This window comes from Thrips palmi, unplaced genomic scaffold (genome assembly GCF_012932325.1).
Source record: "Thrips palmi isolate BJ-2018 unplaced genomic scaffold, TpBJ-2018v1 HiC_scaffold_8, whole genome shotgun sequence".
Taxonomy (NCBI): domain Eukaryota; kingdom Metazoa; phylum Arthropoda; class Insecta; order Thysanoptera; family Thripidae; genus Thrips; species Thrips palmi.
This window is the reverse complement of record NW_023144635.1, coordinates 5,239,020-5,264,059: the sequence shown is the minus strand read 5'-3', so window position 1 is coordinate 5,264,059 and position 25,040 is coordinate 5,239,020. Positions and strand designations below refer to the sequence as shown.

Below are 25,040 nucleotides of genomic sequence, written 5' to 3'. Positions count from 1 at the left end.
TGGGCGTGGCAAGGCGGCATGGCAGGGCGAAGGCGCAGCCTGGGCGCAGCCACCACGCCCCCTGCCCGCTCGGCCGGCCCGGCCCGGCCGCCCCGTCCCTCGCCCCGCGTCCCCGCCCTGCGGCCCTGCGGCGCGTCTTTGGGCGGCCCGGCAGGCCCTGTTGGGCCCTGGCGCCCGGCCCTGGGGAGTCTTAAACTTCAATTCTCGTTATTGGCTCGTTGCAGGGCAAGGTGCTTGGCACCGGCCAGAGGCACTGGCAGGCCCGGCCGGATGATTCGACAAGACGGCAGTGTGGCGGCGTGGATCCATCCCGTCGAGGTGCACGCTTCAACAACGAACGCCGGAATAGCTGGTATTTCTTACAATAATAGTGGTTTTCCATACAAAAATACACAGTGCAGTAAAGGGTCTGGCAAGCCCTCAAAGTTCGTAAAATATAAGGGTCGCTTTCACCTACCGGAGGTGGAAGGCTCGCTTTGACTAGAATACTGTTGGACTTACCGTCTAGGAACCACCGTCACGCTATGTACAAAATTATGAAAGAATTACAGACAATCAGTACCGTTAGTCACTGGGACAGTTATTGTACACATCTAGGAATTATACATAACCTTAACCTAAAGTATGTTAAAATTATGGACTATTTACCTTTACACTTAATTCATTCACAAATTCTCGAACCCAAACCTTATGAACGACACGATTACGCTGCCACAACACAGCTGCTACTTTGGAAGAGTTCCAAGTTCCAAACTACCCGAAATCGAGAGTTTTGGTCCCGACGATGAAGTCTCCAGCAAATTGTCCACTACTGGGGACACCATTTGCCATGTCACGCATTTATAATTTCAGGAATTCATGTTATGAATAATCAGCTGTAATGCAGATACAGACCACACGATTCACTTGAAAAGTATTCCAATCTTTCTAAATCAACATCTATTACAAAAAGTTGATCGAAAAAAAAACCGCAACAAACAGACAAGGAAAATTCGGAATACTCTAGTCTTTTCGGCGAGCTCCATTGGGCCGAGCGTCCAAACTGTCCGTACTCACACTGTACACTAGGGTCCTACACTAAGGTCAGCGTCACCAAGGTACCGAGGCACGGCGACTCGAATCACTTTACGGCTTCCCGCGCGGCCAGCGCACAGATCATTACGTCAGGAACAAAATTCTTAGCAAGTCCCGAGGAATTTAAAGCAGCCCTTGAAGACGGTCCGCATTCCGGAAATGATACCCCCCGTCCCCTCCCCCTCTCCTCGTCTCTTTACTTGGCTGGGGGCGCAAGCAAGCAGGCGGCCCAACTTTCCCGGGGGAAACCACCACTGTAGTGGTTGGGAGGGGAGGGGGCAGGCTGGAGTCTGGGGATTGAAATTCGGCGTTCCGGAATGCGGCTTCCAGGCCTCCAGACTCCGGGCTCCAGGTCGTGGGGCGCGACGCGTGCGCCGTGCTCGGCAGGCAACCCAACGCGCACGGCGGCAACCGAGGCGGCGCGCCTCCCGGGCGGCGGCGCCCGCGAAGGAGCCGGGTGGCTCCGAGGCGTCGCTCTGCCTCTCTCGCGTCCCTTCGGTACGGGCCGCCAGTGGGACGGAGACAGAGTGACGCCTCTGCTGGCGGGCACTCACGTGACTGGCTCATCGGTTGGAGCGCGTGACGGAATTAGCGCGCTGGCCGTGCGTGGCCGTGCGCGTGGCGGAGGCCTAACCAGCTCCAGGGCCTCCAGGAAGTGATTCGAGTCGCGCGGAGATGGCGGGTGCCGCGGGTCACACCTGGCTGTCCGGCACACCGGCCGTCGGCTCCAGCACCAGCAGCTCGAGCTGCTGCTGCCCGCCGGGGCCCTGGCGGCGGCGACGCTGACGACGCATTCGCTACAAGACGTTGGTGAAGCTGGTCGTCTCGTCGGCGTGCACCAGGCTGGTGGTCATGTCCTGCCCGTTGGTCATCTCGCGGCACGCGGACGGCTGCAGGCGGTTCGAGTCTTTGAGCAGCTTGCCGCCCAGGCCGTGGCCGCCGCGGAGCCGCCCCGACGCCCCGGTCAACGCCAGGCCGCCGCCGCCCGCGCCGCCAGCCCCGGCGCCACCCGCACCGCCCGCGCCCACCGACCGGAAGAAGCACAGCACGCGGCACGCCACGTCCAGGATCTCCTTGAACTCCTTGCGGAAGTTCTCGTTGAGCCAGCCGTACAGCATGGGGTTGGTGCAGGCCGACGACATGCCCATCATGTGGCAGGCCGCGTACGTGATGAGCATGGCCTGGCGGTTGTGGCCGAACAGGTCGCCCGAGTACGTGTCCATGACCAGGTTGAACACGTTGAGCGGCAGCCAGCTGATGCCGAAGATGAGGGCGATGGAGATGAACAGGGCGTTGGTGCGCTTGATGCGCCGGTCGTCCTTGGCCTTCGGCCGCACCACCACGGGCACGGCGGCCGGCTGCGTGTCCTTGACGGCGTCCTTGACGGTGTCCTTGACGGCCGGCGCCGCGAACGGGCACCGCGGCGCGGGGGGCGCGCTGGAGGTGGTGTTGGAGGGCACGGGCAGGCCCGCGTTGCGCTTGGACGCCGACGAGTTGACGTAGCGGTAGCGCAGCTTCTTGCAGATGCGCGAGTAGGCCAGCGTCACGATCACGATGGGGAACATGTACTGGAAGATGAGGGAGAAGATGGAGTAGTAGGCGCGCCCGTCCGCCACGGGCCAGTTCTCGATGCAGTACGCCAGCGTGCCGATGTCCACCACGTGGTGCACCTCCAGGGTGCGGAAGATGAAGAGGGGACTCGCCAGCAGCAGGGACACCACCCAGATCATGACGGAGATGACGATGGCGCCGACCTTCTGGATGTTGTTGCCCGTCGGGTACACGATCACCTGGGGGCAGACCGAAGTTATCGTTTAGTGGCATTCTGCATGTCGGTGCGAGGATGCACTCTTTGTGGACCCATCCCAGATTCGCACTCTCGGCTCGTCACTGACTTGTTTTGACCGACTTTGCAGCAAGACTGCTCGCGAACCAAAAAAACGCACTACGTGACAAGGACGAGCGAAAAATGGAAAGTAAAACGTGATCTGCACACTGTGTGTCTGTGGGGTTGGTCAGACGATTTCCGCCGAGGCGCTCAACCGGAACACCCGACCCTCAGCGCCACTCGTACTGCCCTGCACTCAGTGGGACGAGACGAGGGTTCGCGCTTCGCCCCCGACACTCTGCCCATCCCTACCCTGCACACTGATTCCGAGAGTCGTTCTCTCTCGCACTCGTGGGGTGTGCCGTATAGGTGCGAGAGAGACAGAGCGACGGCCCCGGCCAGCACCGGAACGGGAGCTGTGATTGCATCTTTGTCGATATCGGCAACGGGCATCCCGTCTCTCGCTTGCCCCCACGCCGGAGAGGCGGTGCGACAGAGACGCGGCATGGCGCAGTGCTGTGCATCCCCGTGCCAGTGTGCTGGGTGTGCTCTAGGCCGGACCGGCCGTGGCAATGCTGCCGCTGCCGCCGCGGGGATCACAAAACTCCTCCGGACGAAAACCGGCAAGTTTGTTGAGCCCCTGGGCGGCTCAAGGCGAAGTCGCCCCCCCCCCCCCGTCAGCCCGTCCCGGGGCTTTACCCATGCATCGCCTCGAGCGGCCTCGAACCCTCTCGGCAAATTCAGCGCACGGTGGCCGCGAACGGAACGCAACAGAACGGAACGATGTGCCAAGGCAAACAATGAGACAGTGTGCCCGGCCCCACCGGGCCGGTCCCCCGGATCTCTTCGGCCGGAATGATCAAGAACGCAGCGCGGTGGCGGCCGTGGCCGAAGGTTTGCCTACGCGGTACGGCGCGCCTGGCCCGGCGGCCCTAGCCTGGCCCTTCGCAGCGGCGGCCCGGCACTTCGAGGGCTTCTCACTCCACACTCCCTCTTTTATCGGAAGCTAGACTCTTTTGCGGCGCGTTTGCCACCAATTTCATCGAACATTTCCCGCACCGGCTTCCGTGCTGCGCGGCTCGACGTTCGATTTTTCGTTCCGCCGTTTGGCGGCCAGACATCCCAGGCCCACTGGCTGCCGGCGGGGCTTCCCCTGGAGCCTGGGCCGCCTCCTCATCCTTACCTGGTAGCGGTCCAGGGCGATGGCCGTGATGGAGATGGTGGAGACGAAGATGCTGGTGGCCTGCAGTGTGCCCAGCATCTTACAGATGAACTCCTCGCGGCCCAGCGCCCAGTACTTGGTGAGGATCTCCATGAGCGTGAGCGGCATGGTGACGACGCACAGCAGCAGGTCCGACACGGCCAGGTTCACGATGAACATGTTGCGCGCGGTGCGCATGGAGCGCTTCCGGGCCACGGCCCACACCACCAGCCCGTTGCCGGCCGCGCCGAAGCAGATGATGACCGAGTACAGCACGATGAAGGTGAAGAAGAACGGGTCGTCCAGGTCGCGGTTGCGCGCGAAGCTGGCCAGCACGTCGGGGTCCACGTTCTGGCTCGCGTTCAGGATCCACGACATGTCCTCCGTGGTGCTCATGGTGTTGTTGTTGTTGTTGACATGGGGCCTGTCCATGGCACCGCCACGGGCCTGCAACAGAGAAGCGGAGCGAGATCTAAGAGCCGCGTACTGTACCACCCCAGAGAGGAAACCTGCCCCGACTAGACAAGTCGCAGAACACAGAGGGCGTAAGTGCTGGCCGGCCCGCCCGGAGCGCCCCGAGGCCAACGGCCCCCCGATTTGGCGAGGCGTGGCGCTGCCCCCTTCAAGGGCAAGACCGTGGAGACGCACGTGCTGCAAGGTTCATCGAATGCGAACTGCTTGAAACGCGATTCTGCACCTCCAGCTGGAACATCGACCCAGGCACGCGTCCGTGCCAGTGCCTGTGAGTGTGCGCGTGTGAGCACGCCAGCGCCACAGTGGAGCGCACCGCAGGGGTAGCATGTGTCCCGTTGATTGCTTGCCTGGTCGCCCCGTCGCACCCGGCTCGCTGCTTTAGGCAGGCTTGTCCCTCGTAACTTGCCTCTCCAAATAACTCCTCTTCAAATGGAAGTATGCTTTGCCACCCACGTGACGTTCAAATCATCCTCTGGTGCCAATAATGGTGGCAAGTGGCGGGGAAAGGGGGGGGGGGGCAGAAGATGAAACGCGACGCGGCCATGGACGCGGCAGCAGCCCCGGCTATGAATAAATCTGCTCAAGTTCGTCCTTCTGTGTGCGAACAACAATTTCCATGTCGTCATCGCAAAGTTGGCGACCCTGTCACTCAAGCAGTGTCGGGTGGCAGAGCGGCGCGGCGGCAGGGCGGCGCGGCGGTCACTATCTCGCCGCGGATCAGCCCGCGTCCCAGCTGCCGCCGTGCCGCGCCAACGATACCGACTTTGCGGAGGAAACTACCTGCCTGGCAGCCGCCATTGCGAGAATGGTGGCAGGCCTGGCCGGGCCCACTCGCCGAAGCGGTTTAATCATATTGCGCTGTTTGCCTTCGGGCCGGGGGACTTTCTCCGGCCCGACCGCCCCGGCCGCCCCGTGGGAGGGATTAGTCCAGTACAAGGAATAGTGGTCACTAAGATTGCGGCGTGCGAGTTGCTTGCGGGTGGATTGGATTGGGTCCGACCGAACTTTCGGATCCAATACCCCCTGGAGGAGGCCGCCAGCTCTCCGCCAATCAGATCGACGGAACCTTGTTTTCTGAATCGGTGGCCCGGCCTGGCCTCGCCCAGTTTTCGTACCGACGAATAACGGTTTCATTGAATTTCGTGCCGACCGCCAACTCGGCCCGGGGTGAGTTGGGTTCCCTCGTCGAGACGTTCAAGGGCGCCGGGCGCTGACCGACGCTGACCCCCCGAAGCCCGATTGACAGGGATTGTGTGTGCGTGTGTGTGTGAGCGCGTGCGTGTGTGAGAGAGACAGACACACACACACAGTAAATAATTACCCCCGCCTACGCCACCAACACAAAGGCGGAAAGTTGACTCGAATTTCCCCCGCCAATCCGTGAGACTGGCGCGTTCGCCTCGCGTTGCAGCGAGTGGCTGGCGGCAGTGTTGCGAAGGTGTCGAACAAAAAGCCCCTTTGGATTTATTATCCTTGTCGAGCGCAGCTTGAGGCAGCCCCGCCGCCGGCCAATATTGTTCCCCCGGAGTGACGGAAAGCGGCTGGCGGTGCGGGTGCCCTCCCCCCACGCGTCGCTGGCGGCCTGGTGGGGCGCCTCGTCGGCCTCCCTCACGCACATTCGTACAGCGCCGCCATTTCATTAGGGTCCGTATAAAAGCGCTCCGGCCATCCATCAGGCGCGCACCTGCTGCCCACTGCCCACGGCACTGCCCACGGCACTGCCCCTCCGGCGCACCTTTCGCTGCCTTTCGGTCCACACTACAGTGCCCGCCGCGCTACAGCGCCAACTGGGCGAACCGGGCGGACGGTGGATCCCGTTTCGGTGGAAGTGGATCGCAATATGTATGCCGAACGGAGCCGCCACGGGCGTGTTCCTAATCCGCTTCCGTGGTGGTGGTCGTGGTGGTGGTCGTGGTGGTCATCGTCGTCGTCCCGGACGCGGCGAGCCCCTCCAAATGACGCAACGCGAATGGAAAACCGCGCCGCGCCCCGCGGACCGTCTCCCGCGCTCATCCGCCATAAATTCAAATTCCGCGCGGCAAAATAGGAAGTGGGTGGGGCTGGCGGGGCTGCGGTCGGTCGGTCGGTCGTCGGCCGCAGGGATGCTTTACGGTTCCGGCGCCTTGCACTTATTTTACTGCGCAGTGCGTTAGGCTGGGACGCCATGCGCATATAAGGCGGCGGTAGCCATGGTGACCAGACAAGGGCTGGCGCCCCGCCCAGCCCCTCCCGGCGCGACGTATGGAAAGCAGCGGCATGCACTGCTGGCTGCACTCCGTCACAAACTGGCGCTGCGCACAGCGAGCGTGGAGGCGGGGCGGTACAAGTTGGGACAATTAGCGCTCCGCGACCTTCCTGGCGGTGTTGCCGTGGGTCCCCGTCGGCGCCCGTTCCCCGACGACGCCCCACGGACTGACAGTCGTCGCGCGGCGCGGAGGGAGGGGCGCCAAAGGAAGAGAAATGTTTTTGAAGGGGAAAGAGATGAGCCTGGCAATGGGAAGCCGTGGGAGCCATCAATAACGGCACGGCACTGTGGGGCCCCAACGAGCAGCAGCAGCAGGTTCAAGGGCAGCGCCTCGCCGCCTCGCCACGCCACTGTAGGGCCGCTGGCAGTGTGGCGGCGCCCGGGGCGGCGGACGACGCGTGAAACCGTTAAACCAACCGTGGAGGCTGCGACCCCGCGGCCCCGCCAAATTATTTAGATTATTTTTGAGCCGCTTGGCGCGGCCACCTCTCCCTCCGCCTGCCCGCGAAAGCGCTCATCACAGACAAACCGCCGGAGTTTGGCGCGTATGACGCGGTCTGGCGGAAAATTCCCCCTTAAAGTCAGCAGAATGGGTCAGCTGAGAATAAGTTGTAAATTTGATTTTTGCGAAACTTTTTCTTGTCTTGTTATGGCAGTTTTCACAGCGAGTTTGACGTCGTCGTCCCCTTCCACCCCGGCGCCGGCAAAAAAAAAAATGGCCCCACCTTGAGGCGGGCGGCAGACAGACCGACTAGCGCCGTCGCAGCACTTTAAGGGGAAAATACCGTGCCGAAAAAAAAGGAAAATCCGGGGCCTCTCGATCCTATAAGCGCCCGGGGCCCCGGGGCGTAGGGGCGTCGTAGGGTCGAGGGGTCGGGGTCCACTCTTCGCTCACGTGACGGGGACCCTTGAGCCCGTCTGCGTGGTCGGGTCCAGCTTTTTTTCCTCGTGCAAGTGGTGACATCTTGTTTACCACGACGGTGCCCCTTTTTTCTGGAAGAACGCCGTGGTTTTTCGAGCGGGAGACGCCGTCTGGGCGAGGCTTGAAATGGCAGTTTTAATACCACGGCAGGCCGAGCAGTGGCGCGGCCAAAGCCGTAAATCACCGCAAAACGGGGCAGTGTGTGATAGCGGGGGTGTAATTAAATGGAAATCGCGGAAAAGCGCGGGGCGACTCGACGTCCGTAATCACGCTGAGGACTTCATCGAGGTTAAAATTCCCTCGCTGCCGCACGAGGGCGCGGCGGCGCGGCGGCCAGCTGTGGCCTCTTTTAGTGGAGTCTACGTCGTAAACGTCGAGATTTGGAAAAGTTAGGCCTTTCAAATTTAATTTTGTTCATCCCCTACGCATGGCTATCTTATCACTGCCCGCAAAAAAAAAAATCGCAAAAAAATATAGTTTTTCTTTTTTTTTTTGTGGTGTCACTTCCGCGCAGGACGACCGCTACCACTATCAATGCGGGAAGGAGCGCCGGGCTTCCGATCCAATAAGGGATTCCGGGTCCCGCGGACGGAGAAAGTTGCGCCTTCGCGCAAATTGCCCACTACCCGTAACGGATTTCTCCGCCCGGCCCAAGTTTGGGTCCAGCTGCTGACACGGGGCTGCAAAAGGGAGGGGGGGGGGGGGCTCCTTGAAGTAGGGGAATTGGGGTGAGGGGGGAGGCGTCCCATGCCCATTACAGCGCCCGACAGCGCCGGTGCCGAAGCGATGGGAAGAAAAATCCTTTTACAAGTAGGACCTGACTGACTTTTATCTTGGATGAAAGTAAACGGTTTGGTCGAAAAACGTGAAGCGGCAGCTGTTTTTAGTTACTCCTCGCCTGAAAGCGTTCGCCTTGTTACTCTCTTCGGGCAATTCATTTGCGTCTCTCCTCACTCCGCGCTGCAGAGCGGCGGCCCGGAGGCCTCTCAGCGACACCGGCTGACGAGGGCGCGAGCGAGTGGGCGCGGCAGAGTGTTGCCTCACGAGGCCAAGGTCCCCGTCGGCGTGCAGCCCTTCCAGCCCCTCCAGCTTTCAATGCGCGACACGACACGCTCTTTATCCGTCTCACCTTCCACCGCCTGCAGCCGCGGCGCCACCGTCGCCACCAGATTATCGCATTTAATTTCGCCGCGCAGTACGCGCCGCCACGCTAGCGTGGAACCGGCGGGGAAGGGGGGGGGGGCGCCCGAGCGCCTCCACATCGCCACTTGTGCAGGCCAGGCGGAGCGCGAGTAGAGAAGAAGAAGGAGAGGGAGGGGAAGAGGGGCAAGAAAAAAAAGTGACTGGCTGGAATTCACGAGGCGTGCAGCTCGCGAAGGGAAGGGTGGAGGGCATTGCAAAAAGGTTTTAATTTCCCCTTGTTTTTTGTTGATTTTTTTAATAAATATTTTTTAATTAATGAAGGAGGTTGGCGCGTGGCTCACTCTCCGGTCACCCAAATAAAAATAACGTTAATAATCCGCGTTCCGGTCGAAATGGCGGCCGCGCGGCAGCGACACCCCGCGGAGGGGAAGGGGGGGGGGCGGATTGACTGCCAGCTGGCCGTCCCTGGGGGGACGACCGAGAGCGGTCGGATTAATACGTTTATTCCGAACGATTTCTGCCGTGCGCGCCGCTCAGAAATGGGTCCCCGCGGTGGGGGGGTGTTCTAAATTGTTTCATGTCGTTTCTCCTATTTTTTTGGTTGTGGTTGTCCCCCGATGGAAACCGGAGTGACATTGAACTTGTACCGGGACGATGACGCCACTCACTGCCACGGCCAGCGAGGGCCGCCGGCGCAGTCGCTCTGTCTCTCTCGCACCTACACGGGGCGCCCCATGCGTGCGAGAGAGACAGAGCGACGACGCTCGGAATAAGTCTACAGTGTAGGCTAGGCCTGGGCGATTAATCGAATAATCGAAAATAATCGCGATTATTTTGTTAATCGTCCGATTATTTCAAACCCCGATTAGAGGTTCGGTAATCGAAGGATTGACCGATTATTTAACGATGATCGATTATCGATTAATCGTCTCATTATCGGATATTCTATCCATCACCTGTTCAAATTCTGAGCGGAAAAGTCTTGAAAAGTTTTCAGTTAAGGCACGAAAAAGCTGTCTCAGACACTCGAGGTTGCGCCAATGGTTTTCCTATCCTCTTATTACATGCTATTTTACAATAGTACGAGTATTACCCCTTGTTTGTCAATTTCCAAATAATCGGTTTCCCCCGATTAATCGTTGATTTTCGATTAATCGTGTACGTTTTCGATTACCGATTACCGAACTGCTAATCGACACCAATCGCGATTATTTTATTCATCGGCCGATTACGATTACAACCAATAATCGCCCAGGCCTAGTGTAGCACGCAACGAGGCCGGCCAAGGCCGGCCAAGGCCGCACGCGCCGCCCGCCTCGTTGACCGGCATTCGGCGGGGCGAACACCTCGGCGAACACCTCGGCCGACACCACGCCGAGCACGTCGTCGCCTGGCACCACCGCCAGAACAAGGGCGAGCGCGACGAAACAATTTGCGTGCCACACCGCCAGGCCGCCAGGCCACGGCCGGGACGCGCCCTTAATGGTAATGGTAATGCGAGGTGGGCTTGCCCGCGGGGCAGGCGAGCGCGGCGGGCCGGCCCATGCTGGCGTCGGCGGGCGGCGAGGGACTCCCCCTCCCCTCCCCCGCCCCTCTTTGTTGTGGCCGTGCCCAATTGCCTCGCCTGGCTGCCAGGGCACTGCCAGGGCGCTGCCACGCCACTGCCAGCCGCCAGCCGGCCGCGCTTTGCCGCTGTCCCGGCCAGCCTCCTCGACGCCTCGCCGCCGCGGTTGCTTGCGGTCTTCGGCTCCCCGTTGTTCGCGCGACGCGGTTCTCGCGGTCCTGCAGACTGATTCCGAGAGTCGTTTTCGTCGCTCCGTCTCTCTCGCACCTGTACGGGACGCCCGTGAGTGCGAGAGAGACGGAGCGGCGGAAACGACTTCTCGTCCTTGCTGGCGGTCTTGATGTCTCGATGGCGGCCGACGGCGGCGCGAGGGGAGGGAACACGACCCGCTGCTCATTAAAAGGGAGCCGCTGATTTCCTGCTGTCGCTCCAGCCTTCCAGGCCTTCCAGGCCTCCGCCGAGACGCGCCGTATAATTGGTTCATCTCTCCACCGCCTCCACGCGCCGCCGTCACGCTGGGGCTCGGTGCGGCTCACGCGGAGGGTGGCCAACCCGTGTGAGAAACGCGCGCGCACTCACACACACGCCCACGCACACACACACACACACACGCCCACACACACACACGCCCACACACACGTACACACACAGACACAGGCGGGCCCATACCCAGGTACAGGCTCGCAAGACGGGAACGTCAAATAATCTCGGTGGAGCGGTTCGTCCATTGTGGCGGGCAGGCAGAAAGGCAGGGGGTGGGGAGGCACCGGACACACGCCGCGATCTGCGAAGCGAAGACTCTCGAGAAGGGTTGCGCGGCGCTTTCGAGGAGCCTGGACCCTTTGCGGCGACACAGTGCCTCGCCTCTGTCCTGAAGGGCTCGGCCAAGGGCTCGGAGCAGGGCCGGCCGGGCCCTGGGCTAGTCCCGACTAGTCCCGGCTAGTCCCGGCTAGTCCGGACCCTTTGCCGAACATTACAGCATCGTCCCGCCTCCGGGCCTGGCCCTCCCCCTCCCCCTCCCCCACCCGTTCGGACCAGCGTGGGCCGCTCTGCCACTGAGTTGCCAACATTCTACGACGGTCGAGAATCTCCAGCGAGAATGGACAACAACCAGAAAAATGGACAAAAAAGAAAAGAGATCGGGGTAAAAGGGGGGAGGGAAGGTGTTGTGTTTCCGGGGCGCTACAAACGACAACGACGGTCTTGCGAGGCGCGCGTGGCGTGTGCTAATGGGCTCGCTTTCAGAGCACCATTTGTTTTGAACGGCATGACAGCCATTAATGTTGGGCTATCTGAGCGAGTCGCGCCGCCCCCAAGCCGCCCCCGAGCCGCCCCCAGCATAATGACAGGTTGACAGGCACAGCCGATTGGCTGCGAGGCACTGCCTAGAACTGTTTGGCCTGCGGGCCCTATTTTCCGCATCAGCCGTCCGTCCATCCCACCAGCAGGCTGTCGTCGCGCTGTCTCTCTCGCACTCCGCGGCGCGCACTGCAGGGGTGCGAGAGAGACAGCGCGACCACAGCCTGCCGCTCCGATCATCCCCCGCGCTGCTGTAGATGGGAGTCTCTGGCGGCACAAAGGCGGTGCTCGGCTGCGTCGCGCGGTTCGAGAATCGAGGATCGAGATCTCGAAGCACTTAGTGGTGAACCAACTCAAAACCCGCGGCCATAACCGTTCCGCCCCTCTCCAGGCCGCTTCTCCAGGCTGCCGGCCTCCCCGTCCGCCCGCACGAGGACCGCGGAGGCGTTATGGATCGCGCAGTCGCCACTAAGTACCTCGTGAATCGCAGGCAGGGCCGCCGCCACCGCCCACCGCGCCACGAGGTGCACGTTAAAGTAGCCACAAACTGCTACCCGCAACCCACACAGCATGCCTCGTGCGGCACAGAAGCACTCTGGTCGTTGATTCCACCGTTCTATCATCTGCCCGGCACACACTGTCCATGCTCGTCACGACCACCGCACTTTGCCCCGCCAATGGGTCGAAGATAGAAGCGAAGGTCGACCTTCGACCCATCGAAGCAAAGCAGGACGGACAGCGAACAGCGCCCCATTTTGCCTTTTCCGACGCGCGCAGCGCCTGTCGCTCTGTCTCTCTCGCACTCACGGGGAGTCCCGTCCGGGTGGGACGGACAGACAGAGCGAGAAGACAGCTCTCGAAATCGGTGCGCAGCCCGCAGTAGAAAGCGAAGTTGTGTAGCGGGGTGGCCGGGCCTTCCACGTGTTGCCGGCCTCTCGCCTCGCCAGACAGAGAGAGAGACAGAGACAGCCACCGCCTTCCCACTTATCAGATTGCGCCGCGCCCTTCATCAAGACCGATTAACGTCGCGTCGAGTGTTTTTAACAAATCGTAAAACAGAAACTACCACAGCACTGCTGTAATTTGCCGATGATATCAAGCGAACAGAGAAAAGCATATCGTGAGAAAAAGAGAGAACGCTGATAGTAACAGCGCGTGCGTGAAACGGACCCGTATAGCGAGGAAAAATGCAAAACTGCTCCGCCTCGTCCCGTCGCTGTCGCTACCCCGCGCGCGAGAGACTCGAAAAGCGTGCTGCGGAGCGAGGCCCTCGCGCGCGGGGTAGCGACAGCGACTACGGAGCGCCGCTCGTCGTTTGTCGCTTTGTTGCTTTCGGAACTGCAAATAGTGAAACAAAAGACTCGCTCCTTTTGGCGCGGTGAGTGTGTGTGTGCGTGTTTGTGTTGGTTTGTGTGAGTGGATTCGCGCGCGCGCGCAGTGTTTTCGTTTCTTTGTGTTTGCTGTTCATTATTCGTTTTCGGTATTTACTGTGCTCGTGGACTGTTTTGGTTGGTTCGTTCCTTTGGGACAAGGGTCGAAGATTGGATTTCTTCGCGTGTCCTTCGGAGTGGCAGTAAATATAACCTTTCTTCGGAGAAGAATGAACGGAGACAGGAACTTGAAGTTCAAGGCCGCAGGCTTCATAACCATGTCTGGTCAACTCTCATCTCATGGTTATTCCTTGGAGATGCTGGAGAAGGTAAGACTCTAAAGTGAAACTCTTTTTTCAGAGCACATATTTTGCAAGAAATGTGGGCTATATCAAGTTAAGGAAATTCACAGTTCACAATTCACAATTCACAGTTCACCGATAGGGTGAGGGGTGAGGCGGGGAGCTGTGAATTGTGAATTGTGAAGACTCCCCGCCTCACCCCTCACCCTATCTGTGAACTGTGAACTGTGAATTGTGAACTGTGAATTTCCTTAACTTGATATAGCCGTTGTGGCTGCATATACTTTACGAGTAAAAGTTGCGCCTTTTGTTGGAGCGGAACACTGTGTGTAACTTTTTATCAAAGAGTCTTAATGAGTTAGTCACTTAAATCTTTCTAATGTATCAGTGTAACTGCATTGAGCTCAGCTGCATCAGATAGACTGTCTAATATGCTTTTCAGTTGCCGATAATTTTGTTGTCTTTAATTATTATGCATCCTCTCAACCTTGTGTAAAATCATACCTGATCTCTTCCGGGTTTTTTCCCCGATGACTGTTTAAGTTTGTTCATCGTAAGAACTCATGACAATATGATTCGAAGACCTGTTCCAAAACTGAAATGAATAATTGAATGAAGTACTTCGTAGCAGTTCATTGCATCGGATTGTAACTTGCATAACTGTTTTCAATGTCGTTTTGCTGCATGGACTGCAGGTTGCGTTAGTGGTAATCCCTTTCCAAACTGGAATCCAACTGCGCTGGCGTCAAAGAGTAGTGGCTTGGGTGTGTGTGTGTGTCTCACGCCGCCGGGAAGGGGCTGCTCCTACACTGCTACACTACTTTCGCACGGGGAGACAAACTGCCACGCTCCACAGTGGGCCAGATGACCGGTGGAGCGGCCGAAATTCGAGACGCGTTTTGAGCCCCAGAGTCGCTAAATGGGACTCGAACCGACCGTGTGACCCCACCAATGGATTCCTCGTTCGGAGAGCTATCCATTGGTGGGGTCGGTTCGAGTCCCATTTAGCGACTCTGGGGCTCAAAACGCGTTTCGAATTTTGGTCGCTCCACCGGTCTTCTGGCCCTCTGTGCGCTCGTGCCTCGGCGCCCCGGCGCCTCGTGCCCTGCAGACTGATTCCGAGAGTCGCTTTCGTCGCTCTGTCTCTGTCGCACCTAGAGCGAACGCCCCGTGGGTGCGAGAGAGACAGACGGCAAGCAGCCTGCGGGCCTTGCGGTGCGTGGGGCGTGGGCCACGACGGTGGTGAGGCCTTGCTCGTTCCCTCGCTTCGCGCTGCTTCGCGCTGCTTCGCGCTGGGCCGCGGAGGCCGGGGCATTTGTCATATTAATGCCGGGCTTCCAGTCCACTTAGGGCATCAGCTTCCTGGAGTGGAACACGGTGGAACACCCCCCCCCCTCCCCCGCCCCGCTGTAAATCGTGCAGGGGTCGGCGCGTGTAGTACGAAGGGATTTCCAAAGCGACTTGGAAAAAAGGTAAACAAAATAAAGTGAGATTACAACAGGTTTTTCTCTTTTTTTTCCAGTGGCGGTGCCGTGAGAGGTGACTGTGCGCACCGAGCCCTGGCCTTTTGGAACTCTGCTCCCGGTAAATGGAGGAGGTCGCCTAAAGCACAGCCAGCAAGGGAGCAAGGCGGCAAGGCCAAGGTGGGATCAATTTCCTCATCAACTCAGAGTACACCGAAGCGGTCCCGCCGTGACGCCGACTAGGACTAAGCTGGGTGGCTTCAGTCTGATTCCGAAGGTTGCGTCGTCGCGCTGTCTCTGTCGCGCTCGTGGGGCGTCCCGGCGTTGCGTGGCGCCCTGTGGGGGTGCGAGAGAGACGGAGCGACTGCTGTGTACTGACCGTTGGCGTCGTCCACTGTCCGCTGGGCCGCTGGGCGGATTCCGAGACGCGCGCGGGGCGTCGGCGCCGACATGACCCCGGGCCTGGGCCCCAGGAGAGTCTTGTCGTCCTTCTGTCTCTGTCGCACTTCGCGGGGCTCTCCGGAAGGGTGCGAGAGAGACAGAAAGACAAACCGATCTGCCGAATCGCTCGGCTGCCCACGCGGTGGTCAGCTGCGCCGCGCCGCGAGCGGAGGCTGCCCAGTCCCTCGAGGGCTTCCCTGACGAAACTTGGCGGGGCGGGGCGGGGCGGGGCGGGGCGAGGCGGCGCCAAGGACTGGCTGGCTAATGGAGAGGCTCGGAGGGGGCGCTTGTTAGGGTCCTGGCGATGTGTGAGCTATTCCCGGTGCTGCGGACCTCGCCCTGCACGCTCTGTCTCTCTCACACCCACACGGGACGCCCCATGAGTGCGAGAGAGACAGAGCGACGGAAACAACTCTCGGGATCAGTCTTCTGCCGCCACGCTGGCGGACGCGCAGGGGACTCGGCCGAGCAGGCGGAGCAGGCCTTCGCCGCGCGTCAAAAGGAATGGCAATTTCGGGTCCCGGAATGTGGGCGGGTGGTGTGGACAAGGCATGTGGCGCCGGGGCGGCGCCGGCACCGCCAGGGCACCGCCACCACCACGTGCTGGCCACCACCACAGTGTGGTGGCGGAAACAGCGCAGTCACCACTGGACGACGACGAGGTCGTTAGCGGCGCGTGCGTGCCGTCCGTGCCGTCACTCCCTCGCGCCGCAGTCCCCCCCCCCCTCCCATGAAAACGACAGAAAAGAAAGCGCTGATGACAATTTGAGAGGCAAGCAGCTGTTGCTGTTGCGTAATCAGGTATTGACGAAGGGAGGTTCAAGCCCTTGAGCCCCGTGGCCCCGCAGCGTCGCCGCGCCGCTCTCCCGATTCGTGTTGGGGAGGCTGGCCGAGGCCGGCGGCCGTGTATCACACAGGTCCGCCGGGGCTGCGGTGTACCTTCTCCAACTTGGCGAACTGGGTCGTGCCGTGGCGTGGCGTGCCGCGGAACGGGAGGACAAACACGAACGGTTGCACAAGGTCCAGCGCTGCGCCGTGGCCACTTTGGCCCTGTTGGCCCGGCCCTGTCCTCTCTCTCGCACCCCTACGGGACGCCGCAACGTCCCGGCCAGTGACGGAGACAGAGTGCAACTCTTGAGTGAGCAGACGAGCGCGAGGGCGGCGAGCTAAAAGCGGCCATGCGGCGCCATCGAGTCTCCACAAGTGCGCCTCGGCCATGGCTCTGTTGTGCGCGGCCCTGGCCGGCGTGGTGCAACCCAGAAGTCTCCTTCGACCTTGCGCGTCGTCCCTCACCGCCTCACGCGTAGCCTGCGAGCCTGCGACGCGAACCCCCGACTCGGCTCCACAGGTGGCCGTGCGCTGGGAGCCTCGACCAGCGCCAGCCCGCCGACCGCCCCGCCCCGCCCCGCCCCGCCCCGCCCCGCCCCGCCCCGCCTTGCGTAGCGGGCTGCCTAACCCGATCTCCGCGGGCGCGGCCGGCTGGCTCCGGAATGGCGTCACGGCCGAACGAATGCTCGTGTTTGTAGTCGTCTGGCGGCACGGCATGGTGACCTTGGTGGCCTTGGCCGGGACACGTTCACCCGCGCGCACCCCCACCGCCCCCCTCCGCCCTTTGCGTGATCAGCCGGGCAGCCAGCCGGACAGCCAGCCGGGCAGTCAGCTTGGGGTCCGGGGAGATTTGGCGTGCGAGTTTGGCTGCACGCAAGAGTGTAATCCTCTCCGACCACACACCGAGCTTCATCTCGCGCTCCTCTGCCCCACTACAAGCTGGCAACCCGCTGCTCCCTCTCTCTCCCTCCCTCTCCCTCTGTCCCTCGGCCGCCTCTTCGTTCCGGGGCCCGCCACCAGAAAAAAAGTTGAAAAATAATGCGGAGATAACCGTAAAATTGGCTGAGCAGCTTGTGCGCGTACGTCGCCGCGCTGCCAAGTTGAAATCTCGTGAAGAAATCAGGGCCGCTCGCTAATTGGGCAGAGGGAAGACCCCGCCCCTCCACATCGCACCCCCCCCCCACCCCGCCCCGCCCCGCCCCGCCCCGCCCCGCCCCGCCTTCCCTTCCTTGGGGAGGGCGGATGGTGTGCGGCTCGGATTTCAGAGAACCGCGGCCGCTAGATTGCGGTGGTGCGCGTGTCGTCCCCCTGGGCCTGTTTACCTGCGAGACAGGAAAACACGTACCGCGAGTTGCGCGCGCTCCGCCGGGACCGGCACGGGCCGCCACGGACCGCCACAAATCCACAAGCGTTGAGGGTCGGCCCGGCAAGCCCGGACCAGGCTGGCGATCCGCGACGCTCCTGTGGACCAACGAACGGAGAGCATCGGGGAGGGTACACCCACCCACCCAGCCGGGCCAATTCGCCCACCTGTTTGGCGCGTCTGTCTGTCTGTCTGTCTGTCTGTCTGTCTGTCTGTCTGTCTGGCCGTCTGTCTGGCCGTCTGTCCGCTTTTCGTGGCTGCCTTGTCTGTATTTTCCGTCCGTCTGTGAGCTTCCTCTCTCCCCCGCGATGCGGAAGCGAAGTGAGCCGCCGATAATGAAGGCGTCCCTCTCTCTGGAGTGACGTCACACCGCCCCTCTCCTCGGTTTTGGTACCTGCCGTTCGACGGCGGGCGTCCGCCACGAGGCGAGGCACAGTGTCTGGGACGCCTGGGACCCTGATTCGCGTGGCAGCGCGTGGGCTGCACTGTTAAATAAATCAAAGGCAATTTTGCCAGTTGACGGATGCTTTCGTGTACGCTCTTGCGTTTTTCCCTAACCACTCAACCCTCCCCTGTCCTTAAAATTGCAATTTTTAACATTTTTGGGGGTAGGCATGTTGAAATCCAACCCCCACCAGGAAGTGCGCACAGGCGATGAAGTGCGGCAGTCCACCCTGGATTTCTTCACAGTGCGGGCTGCTGGCGACGTGACGCAGTGACGCCCCCACTGCAAGTGAGCTGGCCGTCGGTGAAAGAGGCCTAAACACGGCCCGCCTGCCTAGACCCCCGCGTCTCTGTCTCTGTCGCACCCGCGGGACGCACCAGGAGTGCGAGAGAGAGAGAAAGAGGCGTCCCTCCCAGTGTGCTGGCTGGCGCTAATGGATCAGAGGCTCCTGCCCGCGGGCCTACTTGACTGGCCTGACGGGCCTTCTAAACAGCGAGCAGTGCACTGTGGGGAAAAGGGCCAAGTTCAGGCGGACACAGCTCTGGACGCGACCGGGCCCTCTTGCAGCGCCGAAACAAGACCCAAGCCAAACACGTGAGGGTATCTTTAGACACGCCGTTCGGAGGGCGTTCCATTGGCCGTATCATGACTTTGATTCGAGTAAAAGACGCTCGCTCAAAAACGTTTGCCAGTGTAGTGTCCGCCTGACCGAACGAACCGCCTCAAGCACGGACCGCTTGGGGTTGGCGGCGAATGATTCCTCAATAATCTGGCAAATCCGAGTCAGCGGATGGAACTCGCACCACTTCGCCGCCCCGCCCCGGGCATCCGATCGCGGGGCCGTTCAAGCGACGGCGCCCAAGATTCCCCCATTCCCTCGGGTACGTTCGAAGGCTTCTGGTTTATTCCCTTTAATTTTTCCCGCCCTTACATCCCGCGCTGTGATTTGGCCCCGGCTCAGAGTGGAGATGGCAGGACGCTCCCCGCCGCTCGGGCCTGGGGCCGCGGGGGCTCCGGGGCCGCAGATAGCACTAGTTCGTCTTCCTGACTCCGGGAATTGCACGAACGGAGGCGGGGCGGCCTCCGGGAAGAAAATCGAGGACGGTCCGCGGCACGGCGGGTACGGCACGGGGCGGTATGATGCGACAGTGGCCCGCCCATTCCGCCCTCATGAGTATTGGTGGATTGAATTGGCTGCCTCCCCGCCTCCTCCCTCTATCCGCCGCGCCTCGTTGCGCCCTCTTTGTCTCTCGGGGTCCCCGTCGGCGCTCCGCCCGCGCAGCCCGCGCCGCCGCGGCACGGTTGCTTTTGTTTTTGAACGGTTATGGAGTCTGTGCGGCCCCGGGGCGCCAGCCGACTGATTCGTCGCTCTGTCTCTCTCGCACCTGTACGGAGCTCCCCGTGAGTGCGGGAGAGACAGAGAGACCGCGCCGCGTCCAGGCCGCCAGGTGCGTCGACCACATCGACACGCCGAGTTCGCTGCCCCGCGACTTAAATGAAAACGAACGGCGGCGTGGCAACGCAACGGCTCTCCGGGGTGCCTCCGCCGCCCCGCCTCCCCGCCGCTGCGGCGAACAACGACGAAAGAATAAGGACCAACGAAACGAAACCACTGCGTGCATTGATTCCGCGGGCCTTTTAGCAGACGATACCTTTACTACTTCAGAACATACCTAGAACAATACAAGACACATGAAGGTGTCAGCTAGCTTTTCCTTCGAGAGTCCGGAAACCAAAGTGTTCAAACAGTAGGGCTGGCTGCCGGGGCGGGATAGTGAGTGAGGCTCGTGAGGCGCAGTCTGCGCGAAACATCGACACTCACTCACCCGGTACAGCGCCACCGGCACCGGGCGTAAGCAATGGCACGCACCCCCTCCTCGGGTGGCACCCCGGCGGCCTGCGCGGAACATTGTCGGTCCCTCCCCGCGTACAGCGCCCGCGGCACCGGGCGCTCGCAATCGCAATCCAACGGGCACGGCGCGGCGGTGCAGGCCAGGGCACAAAGGACCCAGTTTATTTACAATTGTATATACAATCACAAAGATAGGAGCATACTGCCACAACTAGCCCACAGGACAGTACCAGACGAATATCGTCTGCCTCCATAAACGTTCCTTGTTTCAATTTCCCTCGCAACTTGTTTCTTTTACGTTATATGTAAGCAGATGATACATTTGAAGTTTCCAAAAAAAAAGACAAGAACAGGCCCGGGTGATTTGGGAGCGAAACTTGAAATTAAAAACTTGAAACTCAGAGGGTTGCAACCCTCTTTTACCTTGAGACTCTCCTCGCCACTTAGCCACCTCGGTAGCTAACGAAATTTTGCAGGATGGCTGAGTCTACTCGGCTAAACTGCAAACTGCTTTGCTAAAGTGCGTTGCAGAGCAGCTAAATAAAATTAGGGGGACCGCTAAATATTAGCTGCAACGATAAAACTTTTAGCGATGCAGGTAAATCTGTCTAGCTACTGAATATTAGCTAGGTTAGCTAAGTTTTTTTTTTTTCGTGTAGGCCGCACCGTAGGGCCGCTACCTGCCGGGTTGTACCTCCATCACTAGGGCCGAAACCTCGTCCGGGGAAAGAAGCTATAACTATACGGTGGGGCCAGCGCCGCCGGCAGCGACCCTTCTAAGCGCTTGGTGGAACATTACTGAAGAATAGAGACGAATGACGAAAGACAGAGGAATTCTCCTGTAATGTTTCTTGCCTTTAGCAATTAGAAAGTTTCTGTCGGCGGTGACTGAGCGTGACCTAAAGGGGCGGCGGCTCGCCTCGGACGCAGCGGTCGAAACCTAGTGGTGGAATAGGGCACCTCGGATGGTCAGAGGTCCTGCCTGCCGTGTGGCAAGGGTAATGGTGTCCCGCGCGGTGCTCTGCACTGTGCAAAGCCTCTTCTGATCTAATTTATTTTATTTTCCATTTTCAATAGGCTGCACTTTTAAAAAAGCCGTACATTTCAAGGAAAAAGGTACGGCTAGACCGTACCTCACGGTGTACAGTACAACCGTACCCAAAAACCGTACTCCCCACCCCAAAAGCCGTACTGGCTGAGGTACGGTGGTACCAGGCAAATTGTCTACCAGACTGTGCCTGTACCTTTTCCCGTGGATTTTTTCTACAGTGTGGGAAAATTCATAAGACCTTTTTAAATTAAAACAATAATCATGGCAAATTGTAATTTCTGCTCTTAAATGTTTTCGTTGGAAACTAAAAAAGTATCATCTGCTTAGATTGACGTTCTTTAAAAGATAATTTTTTCGCCAGCGTCCGCCATAAAAAGGCTTGCAGTGCGGCTGCAGCGAGGCCAAGACGGCAGTGATCATGCCCGATAAAACGGCCATAAATCCCTTTATTTGTCCGTACAGTGTGGGCGCGGCGCGGCCCGCGGGGCGGCGGGGGCTCGTTTTGGGGGCCGCTCGTTAGAAAAAGTGTCCGTTCGCCGATTTGGGGGACTTGTCCACGTCCAGAGACGCGTCCCGGGACGTGCCCCGGACGTGTGCAGCCGAAGGGAAAGCCGAAGGGAAAGGCAGTGTCGCAGCGCAGCCTGTCGTCCGCAGCTCCACAGCTGACTGATTCCGAGAGACGCGTCCTGTCCGCCTCTCTTGCACTCGTGGGGCGCCCCGTGTGGGTGCGAGAGAGACAGAGCGACGGCTCCCCCGGGGGAGGCTAGGCTCGTTCCGCTCGGCCGACCCGCATGCCACAGTGGCGTGGCGCGTGACGCGTGCGCGTGTCGAGGCGTGACGCACCTGCACTGCAGCGCACGTGGAGAGGACTCGTCCTTTCAAAGCGACAAATTTTTTTTTCAGTTCGTCAAAGGGACTTTTCCGTGGCGGTTATGACCGCCATTCCTCACGGACTCGACCTTGAACTTGACCCAGTGTGCCTGCGCGGCCTGCGCCTGCCCGCGACAGTGCGGTGGTCCGGGGCTGGCTGCTCGCTGTGTCGCGACGCCCCTGGAGCTGAAACGATGGCGCTGAATCGACTCCGCCGTGTTTGCCCAACGTCTGCGACTGTCCGTCTGAGACTGTGGCCGCCCTGGGCGTCAAGCTGGGCGTGGCTTCGCGGCTTCGCGGCTTCGCCTGGCTCGCCGTCGGCGGGACGTCCTTTGCACGGCCCGCTCCCCAGCGACGGCTGTAAACAGCTTTTTCTCCCCTCGCGCCCCGCGGCGCCCCGCGGCGTCCCTTTGCGGCTGTAGCCAAAAGGCAATCGAATCGGATTGGGCTGCACTGGTGTCCCAAGGGCGCCCGGCTGGAGGCGTCTGCGGCGGCCTCGCCCTTGGCAGTGTACTCGCTCGCCAAAGGCAGCCCTGGAGGCTGGAGGCGGAGGCGGGGCTCGAGAGACTGACCAGGCGGCGAGCCACTCCACGCCAGGCTGTCGATCTGGACAGGGCCTCTTACCTCTCTTCGGTAGTCCTTTGAGGTGCTGTCGCAGACGCTGTCGCAGGCGGCGCCCGAATTATCCTCAAGTGTCGGCCGCGTAATCGGCTTTGCGGCGGGGCTGCTGGTGCTGCTGGTCGTCGTCGCCGAGGGGAGACATGCTCCTCCAAGGGGCTCCGAACCCCAAATCCCGCGTCCGATCCGCCCGATAGGAGCGGCCGCCTCGCTGCGCCTCGCTGCGCCTCGTGGCCCCGGGGACGCCGATCGCTCAGGCAGCACGGTGGTCTTGGCCTCGGCGGCGGTGCCCCGACGACGGCCGCCACGTCAGCCTGGTGCCCTCGCAGACCGCCGCGACGACGGCGAGGTCCGACAACCTGTTGCCCTCACGATGGCCGTCGACGTGGACCCCAGGGCCCCGTCATGGCGGGCACGGCGTCGCGGTGACCGCGGGACTCGCGCGCGGCGCGTCGACCGCGACCTCGCGGGGCTGCCTGGCGTACGCGTTGCTCGCTGCACGCGCAGGGGCGCGGCCGGGCCGTCTGGGGTGCGCGCGACTCGAACACCGACCGCCGTCTGGCTTGGCGGCGGGGCGTCCGCGCCGCCCTGGGCTGCCCTGGGCCCCGCGGCGCGCAGCCACGCGCAGCGCGCAGCCGAGGCGTGGGGGTAGCCGTGGGCCCGCGTGGGGGGCCGCCCTTGCCGCCCCGGGCCGCCCTGGCGGGGCAGCCAGGCCCGCCGGTCCAGCCTGCTTCATATAATTGGTGTGCCTCACGCTCACGCAGCTGGCCAGTGCCAAAGCTCGCAACAATGGGGTGCATCAAAATTGACGTCGGCGTCATTCTCGCTGCGACGCCGAAGCACCAAGCTTAATCCCTTCATCGCTGTGAATGCTGGGAAGGCTCTGGCTTTCCGGTTCAAAACCAGCTGACAGCTTTTCTATGCGGATACTTTGAATCAACTTTTCAGACCGCCCCCTAGAAGTTCGACGAGGTGATTGTTACGATACGCACTTGGTTTTTGGACTCTCGAGTAAAGGCTAGCTGACACTTTTATGTGTCTTGTTGTTGTAGTTTTAGGTATGTTTTTAAGTGAAGGTATCATCTGCTAAAAAAACGGATTGTTTTCCATGGAACTGGCGGATTTCGGAAACTTGCTCGCAACAGCTGGATGCGTAGCTGCTCGGCGGCCATCCCCCTTCCTGGAAGCGTCCAGGACCTCCGGCGCGAACCAACAAGCACCTCAAGCCTGGGGATCGCAACCAAAACAACGGAGCGAAACTCGCTCGCCGGCCGAGAGGGGTATTAATTTAAAACCGCTCCGGCAGCTCTGTTGTTCTTATTTCGTGGACGAAATTTCCTTTTGCCGTGCGGCGGGCAGGCAGCGCAGGCAGGCAGCGCAGGCAGGCAGCGCTGTTGTTGTTCTGCAACCACTCCACTGGGGGCCGGGCCGGCTTGGGCCGCGCCATGACGCAGTGGCTCGGCTACAACGCCATCGCGGGCCTGCATCGCATCGCGCCTCGCACTTCGTAAACAAAGTGGCCTTGTCCGCCTCTCGTCGTTTTGGCCCGCGGATCTCATTAATTGGGCACCGGAAATTGGAAGGCACGAGGCCGGGGATTGACGTAGTTGAAGGAATGGGGAACCGACTTTTTGCGTCTTTCGGATTCCGGGATGGCGCGTCTCGAAAGCTGTGATGATTACTTGCCATTACGTAACCTTATTACGCCGCACAAGTCGTGAAATCATCGCCCAACTGCAAAGTTGAGAAAATGTTGGCAACCACGCTTTGGAGAGGTGACCCAGCTACTCGGCAGCCTCCCGTTGCCGGTTCGTTCCCTCTCTCTTGCCGCCATATGTGTGCGGACGACGTGCGGCCCTGTAGCGTCCGCCGGCAGTCTCTGTCTCTCTCGCACCGCACTCAGGGGCCGGCCCTCGGCCGCGAGTGCGAGAGAGCGCGAAAGCGGTGCGGCGCGGAGTCGGCCAGAGGGTCGTGTTGCCCTTGGCGAGGGGACGGTGGGTGACGACTTCGTTATCCGTGTTTTTCTGCCCGAGTGCGGCCCGCCTCAGAGGGCTGCTCAGAACGTGACTGCGGGCCGCGGCTCGGGGCGCTGCTCGGGGCGCCGCGTGCACCGCTGTCCAGGTGGACGCCGGCCCAGCGTCGACGCCGTGCCCCGGGGGACGGCGCTAACGACGGGTCGTCGGCGGGCCCGCCGCGCGCGCGGTGGTGGTTATTGAATCGGGGCGACTAGCCCGCGAGCGGCCCGCCACCAGCCAGCACCCTGATTCCGAGGGTCGTTTTCGTCGCACTGTCTCTCTCGCGGCGACGCCCCGTGAGTGCGAGAGGGACACGGCGACGACCCTCGGAGTCAGTCTGCAGCGGTGTTGGCGTGCCGATGGGTGCGCTGCGCCGAGCTGCGCGCTGCGGGCAGCCGGCCGGCTGATGGAGACACTGGCACGGCAGGCCGGCGCTCCGTCTCTGTCGCACTGGCGGCGCGCCCCGCTCGGGTGCGAGCGAGACAGAGCGACTGTCCGGAACCGCTTGGCCGAGTAATGAAGGTGCGCGCATCGATTCGTTCTCTGAGGACGTGCAAGCGAGGCCAGTGACGGAGTGGCAGCTTGTCGCTTCGCGAATGCACGGCTCGGCAGCTTGACGCGACCTTGAGCTCCTACACTGCCGGCCGGTCATCGGGCTGTTCCAATGTAGCA

The 25,040-nt window shown here is 60.9% G+C and overlaps 1 protein-coding gene across 1 annotated transcript; it reads right to left on the bottom strand.

Moving 5' to 3' along the window:
* Positions 1-1,514: 1,514 nt before the first annotated feature.
* On the bottom strand, positions 1,515-22,586 carry LOC117653705 (neuropeptide F receptor-like). The gene is made up of 3 exons (XM_034399550.1): positions 22,360-22,586; positions 4,086-4,550; positions 1,515-2,864 (listed from the first exon to the last, which is right to left on the bottom strand). The coding sequence occupies exons 2-3, from the start codon at positions 4,533-4,535 to the stop codon at positions 1,872-1,874; spliced, it is 1,443 nt and encodes a 480-aa protein (XP_034255441.1). The 5' UTR covers positions 4,536-4,550; positions 22,360-22,586; the 3' UTR covers positions 1,515-1,871.
* Between the last annotated feature and the right edge of the window lie 2,454 nt (positions 22,587-25,040).